Genomic DNA, 13,184 nt, shown 5'->3' on the forward strand with positions numbered 1-13,184 from the left:
GCCTCGTAACAGTACATCGCAAATGTAACATACTAAACAATATTGTATTATTTCTTCTTCTATTACTAACAATGTGAGGGAAATCATACAGGGTTATCTCAAGGTATTTTGAAAAGTAAGTCTTGTATCTTCTTGTTTGGTCTTCTGCATTGAAATATTATTTGCTGAGCTGTAACTGGACCTGCAATTATTATCTGAGAGAACACCAGCATTGGCTCATGATATGCATATATGTGCACAGCTTTCTGGTTTTGAGATTTGTTGATTTCCGACTAATTTTTACATAGATCTTTGGTAAGAAATGCTCACTGTTTTCTAATATACTAGATTAGCAGAATCCAGGAAGGTAGTAAGTAACTTTAAATTTTTTATTGTTTATAGTTACCTTTGTATTTTTACAGCTGTAAGTGGCAGAGGAAAGGCACGTTTATTTAGCTCCTATGAAATGAGAAGAACACCTCTTAGAAAACTAAATGTTTTGTAGAACTAAAAGCAAAACAGTAACAAACATCTTTAATGTGCAGAAATGTGCTTTGGTGTCTCAGCTGGTATGTAGCATAAAAATGCTAGTTTCTGTTGATCTTAATGATTCAGTTTAATGATTCAATTCATTGTGGTAGCAAGAGGGAACCTTTTTTTAAATAATTCTATAGCGTATCAGGGCTTCTTTTAACTACTAGTTTGGTTCTTTTAATAGATCTCTTGCGTTGAAACATTCTGTATATTAGTAACGTCTTACTAGTCTTATACCTTGTGTACATTTTTACAAATGTTGGAAGGAATTTGAAAGTTTTATTTAGAATACAAATTTTTGCTGCAGCAGATGAGGTTGGATAGTAATGAATTGAAGAAACCCTCTGAACCCACTGCTATGCATGTTTTAGTATTATGCTTTTCTCTGCATGGTAGACTTTTTGTTAGTGTGATTTTTTTTTTTCATTTTTTTTTCTTCTTTGTACAAAATGCTTACTAGGAGGCCCTAAAAGTGTGGGGACTAATACTTGGAATTATGTAAACAGGGAGAAGAGCAGCCAACAGCTCTTTAGAGGATTTCAGATATGTACCAGAACAGGGAGAATGTTTTGGATCTGCTGGAGAGTGAAAGTGTTAGTAATAGAAGAAGAAATAATACAATATTGTTTAATATGTTACATTTGCGATGTACTGTTCCGAGGCTGCGCTTGGAAGATACAAAATATATGTGCAAGGGTAACATGAGAATGCACCAATTCATGATGAGGAGTAAGGAGGATTAAAAGAATGCTCAATTTGCAAGACATCTAGATAACTGGGGCTTCTTGGACCCTGGGAACTGGATCAAACCAACCTTGTGGTTTGGACTGAGACCAAGGGCTCAGAGAGCATGCGTGAGAAGGAAAGGTTAAAAAGTTCAACTCTGATGAAGACATCTTACTTCATCCCGACGACCACCCGGACGACCACCAGAGAGTAGTACACAAGCGCAGAAGGACTGATAAGATAATTAGCATACGAAGCGAGGCTAGGCGGAGCTAGGAAATGAATATGCATAGATGAGTTGTGAAACCTAATGCATATGTAATATCTTAGGGGATAAAAGAGAACTAAGAGAACAAATCAGACGAAGTTAGATTTGGGCAGGCACGCCCCTAACTTCCGGCGCCTAATAAAGCACCTTCATATAATCACTTTGTGGATTATGTGTCTTCATGAACGCTAACAAAAGTAGCTGTCTGGATAAGGTAGGATTTATCTGCGTGTTACACACTGCTTAACACACAATTTCTAGAGACTTTTGCTACCCTTGGATTTACCTTGAATTTAACAGTGTTCATTTAATATCTCTAGATCAAAATAGCTTTGACTTTAGCAAATAATAGCTAACTGCCTTTAGTTGTGTTTTGAGGGAGAAAAAAAAAATAAAAAATTAAGTTTTATGGTATTCTTGCCTAAAAAAATAAACAAATAAAACAAACCTTCAGAATTTTGAAGTTGGCTTTGAATATATTCTCTGAAATTTATGTACAAAACACATTTGTAAGGAAGCTCTATGTAGCAAGATGTCTAAGGTGCTGAAATACTGGTGCAGTTGGGTAAAGGAGCTGTGGGAAAGGTGATATGAAAGGCAATTTTCTGTGTGTGATAAGTAGTCAAGAAAGATTATATGTGCTGCTCACACCTTTTCAAAAAGCTGATAGGCTATTGTGAAAGGTGACCTGCCAGTGGAGTAGCAAAGAGTGACAACAGGAACAGGTAGCAACAGTAAGCCTTCCAACTTCAGGGCAATGTCACCAAGAACTCCTGGTATGGTTGTTTCAGCTGGTATAAACAGAGTCCTCTAAGGCTTCACATTTTCACTCAACAGATGAACTTTGCTATCCCTGGGCAAAGAACAGGGGGTACAAAATCTGGAAGGGATTATGTGAGTTTGCTCCTTCAAGTATGTGATGCTGTAAGAGAATGGTTTTTGTATGCTCAGGGATTTCTCCTGTTATTCATTACCCAGGATTTTCGATGTAATGTTTGTCGCGTTGCTCTCGTTGCTCCTGCAAAGGTATTTAGCTAAAACTCCATAGGTAAGTTCACATGGGTTGCAAAAGAAGTATTGCTTATTTCTAATATGCTGGGAAATGAGATAAAGTTTCTGAGTGAAGGCTGAAGCTCTATTTATACTTTCAGTGTGAATTCCTAGAAATCAGATCAGGTTCTTTACTACCAAATTCTACTTTACTTGAATCTAAAATATTGCAATCTTTCCCCTAGGAAAATATTTTACCCATATTTCTTATGGAATGGTTCGTTGGCTGTTTATTTTTATATTAATGACAAATAGCTTTCTTCTACAACTGAACAAGATTCTCTTCAAAGAAATGTAGCAACAATTAGAATGTTAGACCTTCAGCCAGACTGTCAGTAGATTTATCTCTGTATATTAATTTTGGTGTAATACAGACTTGTTATCTATAGAATAATTTCTTTTTTCACATAAAATCTTTATAAACAGTGATATGGAGTGGCATTAGTATTATTATAATAGGTCTCTTATTAGTATTATTATAAATAATATATAATATATAATTAGTATTATTATAAAGGTCTCTTAGATGCATAGTGTTTCAATTTTAGTGAATACCTCAGAAGTTAGAAAGCATTGTATGAACAAGCTGTGAACTTCTGAATTGGTACTTCCAGTTCCTGTATGCAGTTGCAGCCATGCACTCAGTTTAAAAATAGTGTTGATATGTTTCAGTTACTATGCTGCAGTCTCCAGTTCTGATTCAATTCAACATTGAGCAAATGAATGTGATTATTTTAATAATAAGTTTCCTATTTGCATAACATTATTGAGGAAACTAGCAGCTCTGAGAGCACAAACACCAGATGGCAGTATTTGATTAGTTTCTGACTTCTGAGCAAATGCATTAACTGTTTTTTGGCTTATTTCATGAACATTCTTTTTGAGAGCTACTAGGATCTCTTTTCCTTGGAAAGTCCTTAAATAAATAAATAAGTCATTAAAGAATGAGAGCGTTCAACTGCAAGCAAACTAGCTCTAAAAGTTTTCTTAATCCTTGACAGTTTCAGAGAAACCAAAATGTTATACCTAGTCACTTAACTTAATGGTTGATTTTGCGGAGATATGTGCCTCATAAATATTTCTCTTACCACCACCTATGTCTGTCTTTATTGATAGTTCTTGGTAGTTTCCTGAAGAGATCACTTATGAAGGTAGTTACCAGTTTGGGACTTGATGGATGTGGTAATCTGAGTATTAACTGTGTGGCTCAGGTTAATTTCATTCCTATTCATTCAGGTGAAATAAATATTTTCTGAAATGTTTTTGTATCAGTGCTTGTATTGTGTTTTGTTGTTGTTGGTTTTTTTGCACTTAATAAATAGTGGTTATTTATTAAAAAACTGGTTCAAGTGTTAAGGAGAATCTGAGGGAAAATTTTGTCAGGTAAGCATTTCTTTAGACACAACACTGCCTTACCCATCTGATTAACACAAGCTACACATTCTTTTTGCCCCAAGTCTGCATATGAGTTCAAAATCATTGTTAGCCTAGTACAGGAGATCCACTTAAAGCACTGTCAATATGTTCTTGGAATTCTCAATTTTGACATTCTGTCATAGATCTTTAATTGGACTTCTAAGCCAGCTTTCTTAGCAGTTAAACCTGGACAAACCATCAGAGTTTGCTCTTTGCTCAGTAAGTTGATGGGAGTGTTGATCACATGTAAAGGGAGCCTTACTGATGCGCCGCATGCAGTCCCATGGGACTTGTTACTCTTCCTCTACATTGATATAATCACAAGGCATGTCAGTGGCCAATGAACAGCTGTTTCTTACACTGATTTTTGTGGCTTTTCTTCTGCATCTAGACTTTGTGGTTGCTGAGGCTGTTAAATGCTGGTTGGGGCTTAGCTAGCAGATGGTCACTGCATTTATTCTGATGCCACTTCAAAATACATTGACATGTTGATAAGGTGTCTTGGTAAGATCACTTCTTGAACTGCCACTTTTTCAGTTTGGTTTGACAACAGTTTCATTGCACAGCACCTAGTCAACATTCTTCAGCTCAACGTTGTTCTTATATAAAGTTCTGTATGATTGCATAGCTCTTACTAGAATCTTCCTCAACACTGTGCTGTCATTTCCATACGGTGCTATTTCCCTGGCTGTTTTCCAGCTTCTGTCATTCCTAAAGGTTGAGCTTGGATGGTTTACAAATGTACAGAAAATCAAAGCGGAGATGCTGTTTATTTCCATAATGTTAATTGTTAGTCATAAGAATGTGACTGATCACACAGAATAAACTACTATGAGAAAATGGTGAAACAAGGAAAAAAGGGACAGATTTTTCCTCTGAAAGTGCACAGCCCTATGTCATGTTTTCAGAGCACAAATTTTACCCATCTTAAATAAAACTTTGGAAATTAAAATAATGCTTGCATTTTTGCATTTATCAAATAGCTTTATCTAAAATAAGAAAAGGAAGAATTTGTAAAGAGGTTACCCTGAATGAAAAGGTGGTTGTGACCATGTGCAGTTGCTTTGGGGCTTACAGATAAGTATAAATATAACGATGTTATATCTGATACTTTATGACTAGTGAAATCATAATACTCTTTTTAAACTTTGAACTTCAAAACAAAAGCTTTACTTCCTTTCTCTCTATTACTCATGAGTTTTGGTCTTTTTAAATGCATGCTCTGTAAAATAAATTTCTGTTGATTATAAACCCACTTACAGGAAAGGAGGAATACCTAGCACTAAAAGGGTATTTTAAGACCAGTAAATTTGAGTGTGCAGTTTGTATTACTTCAAGTTTTTTTTCGCATGTTGTAAAGAGTGATCAGGAAATTTCATATACGGTATTCTTCAAAAAAGGCTGCAACAAAGTTATTTTAATAAGAAAAATGAATGCATGAATTATTTAAAATAGTTGGTGCAACTGTTCTTCTAACTAATCCAGGCGCTTGGAAGGCAATTACACTGAGCTTTGACAACATTGCCAACCCACTGCACAGTACCTTATGCCAAAAGCTATTGTTGTTTTATTGACCACGTTCACCATTACATATGCATATGAAAAAACAGAGGCATTTTCATTGGGATTACCCTAATAGCATTAAGAGATTATTTTTAAATTTCCTTGGAAGGAAATTCACTTAAATGAGATTACTTATTACTTGACTGGTTTCCTATCGTGCTGCTATGTTTAGGTAAGTCGAGTCCATTAGAGTATAAAGTTTTTAAAAAAACTGATTTTATACATTAATGATTTCAAATAAAGGAGAAGTACTATATTTGTGCATAGCTTCTTTTTGAGAAAGTTAAGTCGATGTCCTGGTTAGGAGAGATAACACTCTTTGTCCCTCTTGGTGGCCCCCCTAGTGTCACCATTAGTTGCTAATTACTTGCAAACAAATAAACAATTAACTCCTCGTGCCTCTTGGTGGGTGAGTTTTCATTGACATGCTAAAACTTTCTAATAAAAGATTTTAATTAATGACGTTGCAAATCCAACCCCCTTGTCAACATAGCTATAAGGAGGACTTTGGGAGAAATGCAAGTACAGTATACGTGCTGTGCTAGCTGAAGGTGAAATCATGGCAAGTACATCGCTGTGTGCTGCTAATACATCAGTGTCTCAGAATCTTCGGAAAGCGTCTAGTTTTGTAGAAAATAAAACCACACAGTGCTCCTTTTCCATTGAAAGTATTTTGGGATTGGAGCAGAAAAAAGATGGCATTCCAGCAGTGAAACCTCACAGACCATGGATGGATGCATGCACCAACTTGGGTAAGCCAGCAGTCTGTTTTGTAACTTCTCAAGCTTTTACTCTTTTAAAAATGTATATATTGTCATGTTTCTACCAGTAAATTGAAGTTCGTTTGCTTGCTTTTTCTAGTTTTAGGTGATGACAGTAATTCCCATCTGCAAATCCCTGTTGTTTCCTATGAAAATTCATTATTTCATGCTAACAGTGATCCAATGCAAGAGGAAAAAGTTTTGAAATGTGAAAAATATTTTTCAGTCACTGAAAGGCTATCTTTCAAACGAGAATTGAGCTGGTACAGGGGTAGAAGACCAAGAACCGCTTTCAATAGAAACCAGGTAGGGATTTTCTTACTACTTAATAAAGGACTAACAATGCAGCTTAGTAAATTGTTGGTAGAAGCCTATAATAGCTGACTGATTTGGTATTGTGTATCTCTCCATATAGAAATGTAATTAAGAACTAGTGTAAATTCACAATAATGTTACTAGCTTCATCTGGTCGATGTTTGTTCATGAAAGCAAAATTGTCCAAGCACTGCTTGGAAGCCTTAATTTAAACAAATTAAGCTGTTTCTATTTATTTATTTATTTTAACTCCTATAACAATAGCAATGATTGCTCAAAAAGTGTATTTTAATCTCCTCAGATTGAAGTCTTGGAAAATGTTTTTAAAATGAACTCCTATCCCGGCATTGATATTAGAGAAGAACTAGCTCGCAAATTAGACTTAGATGAAGACAGGATCCAGGTAATTAAATTGTTTCTTGAAAATTTCCATATTTCCATCCATGTGTACTCTCTGGTGATATAAATAGGTAGATGATGCTAGTAACAATAATTTTAATGTCAATTTAAAACAATGTGAATTTATACATGATAGTATGCATTGAGTGATTTGAGAAATGACAGCCATTGAATTCATCCTGAAATCCCAACCCTTTTTCCATAGCATCAATGAGATATTTATCACTAATATTTCTGTGGTTTCTGCTTTGTTAATCTCTAGTTGTTTGTGGAACTTGATCACTTGCTCCCAGGTTTTAAAATCATGTTTACATTATGCATGTCAACATATTTAAAAACCAAATTTGAAACAACTATTGAAGTAATTTCTTGGAATGAATTAGTATATTAGCATTTTGAGAGTGTCAGGAGAGCACAACTGTGTTAAACCAGCATTTGAGCCTATGTCATGTATCTGGCCAAAAGCAAAATCTACTCGGGGTTTTAACTATTCATTTCCAGCTAATCAAATGTGATAAGAATACCATAAAAATTAGAATTCTGGCCTCGCCTTGATATTTATTAAGTTTTTGATGGAGTTCATATTGGGCTTGATGGGGAGCTTGGTGCTGCTATTAATTAAGCAGTTGAAGTTACACCTTCAGACTTGTATGTGAATTGCAGCTGCTCAGGAACTTCCATTCAATGTCACTGAAGTTGATGCTAGTTTTTGTATTAGCGAAGTTGGTTCTCATTTTCCAGCAAAGCTGAGGGCATTATTTTTTTAGTCTTAATTAGTGCTGGTCACTGTCTTCAGATTTTAACTTTTTATTAAACTTCCAAACTACTGGCATTTCAGAAAATACTGTAGAGTTGTGTGAATATTTTTAAATTTCAAAGCTTGCTCTTAATACAGTGCTGAATTTCTGAAAAACATGACTTTCATTTCAATTTTAGATCTGGTTCCAGAATCGTCGTGCAAAGCTGAAGAGATCACATCGAGAATCACAGTTTCTAATGGTGAAAAACACTTTCACCTCCAGCCTGCTAGAGTAGAAAGGATGGTTTGCCACTATACTACTACAATAGAACATGAAGAATTATTAGTTATTGTCATAATTTGTACTAAGTAATGATACATTGATTATATGATTTTATCACTAGATTTGAAGTGTTATAATTTTCAGTCAAATAAACTGTAAATACTTGAAGTATTATTATAACCTACTTTTTGTGGAGAAAGTCAAATTTTCTATATATTTTAATAAATATTTTCAGAAAAGTGTATATATATTTTTTACAGTTAAAAAACTCAAACTCTGGGTTGCACAAGATTTTCAGCTTGTGTGAATTACTGCAGGCTTAACTGATAAAGACCTAAAGCTACATAATTTTGAAGTGTAAAATACTCAATATGCAAAAAAGTGTTCGATATGTGAAATTGTGCATTGCATTAGAATTTAAATAGCTATAAAAAGAATATATTTTCTAAAAAAAAAAAAGTTCTCCATGAAGATGGAAGGACTAGCATTCAACTGACTGTTTTCAGTTTGAACCATTGTTTCATTGAAAGAAGCTTAAAATTGTAATCTTTTTTATATATTTCACTTCATTTATATTTGCTTGTTTAATGCTTCAACTCAGCTATCTCCTTTGTTTTCAGTGTGAATGTTGCAGTTGCGGAGTTGCCATCATTATCTTGTAGTGACAGAATGCAGCATTTCACAGGATCAAATCAGTTGGGACCAGACCAGCTATCCAGATCATTGCCATTAATTTTATGTTGTTGAATATTTTTTTTATCAGACACTCTATGAAAATTAATTATCCTCATACTTGATTTTCAGCCAGAAGCCAGTATGCATAAGGACAGCCTTAAACTAGTTAAATGAACTCTGTTTTTCTACATCATGGCCACAGCTAAGTATGGATTTATGCTGTTGCTTGTACAGCAGAGCTTAAAGCACCACGTGCTTGAAGTGCTAGTGTCCTTCAGTGAGACTGGTCCACATTACTTACTAGAGACACACTGTACATGGGTCCAGCTGTATATGCAAAAACTCATTTTGTTAACACAAAATGATGGCTGATGGTCAGTAGAAGCACTGACTTTAATTAAAATTTCAACCTGCAACAACTGGTAAATCTTAAAGAACTTAGGCATAAGATTTTGTTAATTGGGTTTTCCTACTTGGCTGACATGAAAAATAAGTTTTATTTTGAATCAAAACTATATTTGCAATAGTGAAAAAAAATGAGCTGAATCATTTTATCTGCTGCAAAGAAAAGGGTTTTAATATGCAAGATTGAAAAACAGAAAGAGCAAAACTCTGAAAAGTAGGGAGCAGAAATGATGTGAAGAATGCTTAATACTTTGAAATCCTCTTTGTATCTCATTCTAAGTTTAGATCTTTAACTCTTCTGCCTTGAAGGAATGCCTGGCCACTGAGCTATAATACATTCTGCTGTTGGTTTCCAAATTTCGTGAGGAAACAGTTTTTTCTAGGAAGTACTCTGATATTCACTGGAGGAAGAACTTGAGCCCGTTTTCAATCTACATGCATTCACCACCAGGTTGATACAGCCTCTGACACTTGGTTTCTCTGGAGTCACTTACGAGGAAATGAAAGTCAGTTTGTCATTGTTAATATAGGTTAAATGTAAATAATGGGGGAAAAAGAAAAGGGAGGGAGGAGGTGCAGAAGAAATTGTATAAATCCTTCTACTGTTGTAGTTGTCCGAATGCAGTTAGGCTAGTAGTACTTTCACATTTAATAAGAATAAAATGACAACAGAATTACTTTTTTTTTTTTTTTCTTCTGGCACGCTACTTTCAATGCACTATAATCTCTAGAGGTAGGTGTTAAAATTTTAGACGTCTTCACTACTTCTAGACCATTCTTGATTCCTTCTGATGTGTGCTCTGCTTTTCTTTTAGCTTAAGTTCTTAGAAATCTGTAATTTACATTTCAGTTGTTATAATGGATGCATTAATGTAGCTTTGCTGAATGTTTGCAAGTTATTGCAAAGTGCAGTTAATTCAGGATTTTACCAGATACATCATACCTCTCATGTCATGAATGAAAAGCAAATTGTTGTTACCTGTAGAAAATGCTGTCCTACAGAATAAGAGGTAAGCTTAAGAAAAGGACTGATGGTAAAAACTTAATCTTACGTAGTTTCATAGAAAAAGCCAAAGAGAAGGATGATCCAACGTCGGTCCTTAGTCGATATTTTGGATGATAGGTTGAGATGTAAGACTTTCAATAAAACCCAATTCTATATTTTCTAAAAAATATTATTTAAAAGCTGCATTATTTTAGAGCTAGATTACAGGTATTTGCCATTTTGTGTCTGTAACTTCATGGGTTTATTGCCTTCATTTTTATAGAAGCCCTAAAATCTTGAATTGCTTGACTTTGCCTCTGGAAAGCCTATTTTAGTGTGGAAGTACCAAGCTTTTACCCAACACTGACATGTTAATTATTGATGCTTTGTTAGATTTAGGAAGTGACAATTACAATAAATATTACTAAGTGAATTTCTGTTGTTCTCTTAAATATTTCTGAATGCAGGATACAATCACAAATAAAGCAATTTAAATGGAGCCAAATCCATTAGGAATAGTTTTAGAGAAAGGGAAGCTCAATTCAGATACAGACCTGATTTGAGGTAAAGACAGTACTGTGAATGCATGAGTTCTTATTTTGTTTTTCTTCGCACCTCAAAACATATTACCCATAGCTTAACCTTAGTGCTGGTAATTTGAAACTATTGTTGACTTTACTGCTGGAAACAAGGTTTCCAAAAGCAACAGATTAGACTAATCTGTCCAGATTGATGCCTAAGAACCTTACTCTATTATCTGGCAAATACCTAAATACACCTAATGTCTTTTATAATGGAACTTGTCTCAAGTGTCGGAAGTCTGACAAAACAATTTAAGAGAAGGAGTAGAATAATAGCACCAGCTCTGGTGTCCAGCTTTCAATTAGCAAATGTTACTAGAAGGATGGCTTGTGTAAGGAAGGTACTGAGAGTTGTACATAGTCCTGTGAGGGGCAAAAAGTTGAATAAAGTGATTGCATTATTTACTTCATCTTGGCTTAGATCATTCATCCTAAAGTTAATAGTTAAAGGAGAACCTTTAACTTTACATTTATGCCTATTTTGACCAGTTTGGGTTTAAATTGTGGCAGTGACTTTCTCAAATACAATTGAATTTCTTTTCCATCTTAAAATATTAGTCTGTACTTCATAGGACTTTCTAAGCTTGTAAATCCTGATAATATGCAGCTTTCTGGGCTGCCTTAGTAGTGCATCTAATACTGCTACTTGGACTGGCTGTGCCTAGGCAACTAAGAATAACGGGTGAGACTGCCAGAAGAAACGATTGTGCATGCTGAAATCTCATCCCATCCCAGTTCTGCATACTTTGTCTTGCAGTGTTTCTGTTTACCTACCTTTCAGAACTGTGATCAGAAAAGCATCAGTCATCTTGGTTCCTATTCTGACTTTCATATTTGTGAAGCCACAGCCTCCTTTTCTCCCATCCGTGTTGCCTTGCGTGGGCTCCAGTGCTCATTTGACCCTGTAATGAGTTGATAAATTTACAAGGACAGTGAAAAACTTCCAGCCAAAAAGCTGGCTAGTTTGAAACAGTCTTAAATTACCAGTGTTAGCTGTGAAAGCCCACATTTAGAATACCACTCATTGTCATTTAGAACTTCGTATTTGCAGTTACTGTGTTTATCAAGTCTGTGCTTACAAATAGCAAGCTAGCACACCAGCAAACTTTGTTACAACTTTCCTAGTGGACATATGTACATCTGCATTTTTTTTGTTGTCCAAAGTTTTGTACTGAAAGTACTTTTAAAGCAACAACACCCAGGATTTTTTATAGTTGTGTATCAGATTAATGCTGTGTTCTAATTGAAAAAGAAATGTGCCTTCAGAAAATCACCCAAGCATTTGTATGGCTGGATTTTACAAAAGACTTGTTTACCTAACATGAAATTAAGGTAATTTCAGATAGTTGAGATTAACTGTCAGGGTTAATTCATGATTTAAAAGAAAAAAAAAAGCTTTTTAGACATTGGTTGTAAAATAACGTTTGCTTTGATTCCTTGGATTGACTTTGTTTCTCTATCAGTTGCTATGTTGATGCTTTTTGTCTCTTCATTTTATAGGATTTACTGCTATGTAATGAGCTCATTATGTGAGGGGGAGCTGGGGCTGCTGGGCACCTGGAGGTGGAGGGGTTGGTTCTGATTGAATCACAAAGGAACCTCATGCGGTCCTAATGGGCAAGCAGCATTTGTGAGGGAGAGAAACCTAGGAGAATCTCAAAGTATGAAATGCTGTGTATCATGGCACAGTATTAGTAGCATAGTTTGTCAAATTGACGTGCAAAACATGAAACGTATTTGTTGAGTTTAGAAGAACCATTAAACTGAATTTCTTCTAAAAATGTTTTTGCAGGATGTTGTTTATTGGTAATGAAGGAAGAACGTCACCAAAAATTCTTAGGGATATATAGTTTTTGGCATAGTTCTGGTGTAATTGCCAATAACTCTTTATTTGTGTTATGGTGCAGGTATTAGAGTTACTGAACAAATGTGCTTTAAAATAAATTAAAAGCAAATGAGAACAAACAAAAACAACAACAAAATAATAGATTTATCAAGGGTATATTTTGATTTATGTTGTAAATCACTTACTGTAAAGTCTAGTGCCTTTAGCAAAGTGTGTATCTGTCAATTCACACAGTGCAAACAATGATTTTATGCCAATTTTCAAGCGTGGTCATCTGGTTTAGGACATTGTAAGGATCCAGATGCGTGGCCTGCAAATGCAATACAACACGTGGATTGGGAGGGAAATTGCATATTGTTTCTCCTTGGATTTACACATGAATGTTTTGTTCTCCCTAGCACCTAAGCCAGGTTTTCCTCTGCCACTGTGATGGCTGGAGCGCCCAATAAGTACAGTCTATTACTGTTTCCCATAATCTTGTTTAGTTTGGAGCAATAAGGACAAAAGTTTGCTGGTAATGTAAGATCTGATAATGAAAGAGACTATCTACATTATCATTCTTGTTATTAGGCACTTGAAAATTCTTGGGCTTTTCTATTTTTAGGTTGTGTATGTGGATATGCATTTCAAACTCTTTAGCTTATTTGACCTTTTGAAAA

At 35.0% G+C, this 13,184-nt stretch overlaps 1 protein-coding gene across 1 annotated transcript; it reads left to right on the forward strand.

The window, feature by feature from the left end:
- The first annotated feature begins 5,851 nt into the window (after positions 1-5,851).
- Positions 5,852-12,749, forward strand: HESX1 (HESX homeobox 1). Its single transcript, XM_013188418.3, has 4 exons — positions 5,852-6,288; positions 6,398-6,603; positions 6,914-7,015; positions 7,948-12,749. Exons 1-4 carry the CDS (start codon positions 6,096-6,098, stop codon positions 8,044-8,046), a joined length of 600 nt encoding a protein of 199 aa, XP_013043872.1. The 5' UTR covers positions 5,852-6,095; the 3' UTR covers positions 8,047-12,749.
- Positions 12,750-13,184: the final 435 nt, after the last annotated feature.

Source organism: Anser cygnoides, chromosome 10 (assembly GCF_040182565.1).
Source record: "Anser cygnoides isolate HZ-2024a breed goose chromosome 10, Taihu_goose_T2T_genome, whole genome shotgun sequence".
Lineage (NCBI taxonomy): Eukaryota > Metazoa > Chordata > Aves > Anseriformes > Anatidae > Anser > Anser cygnoides.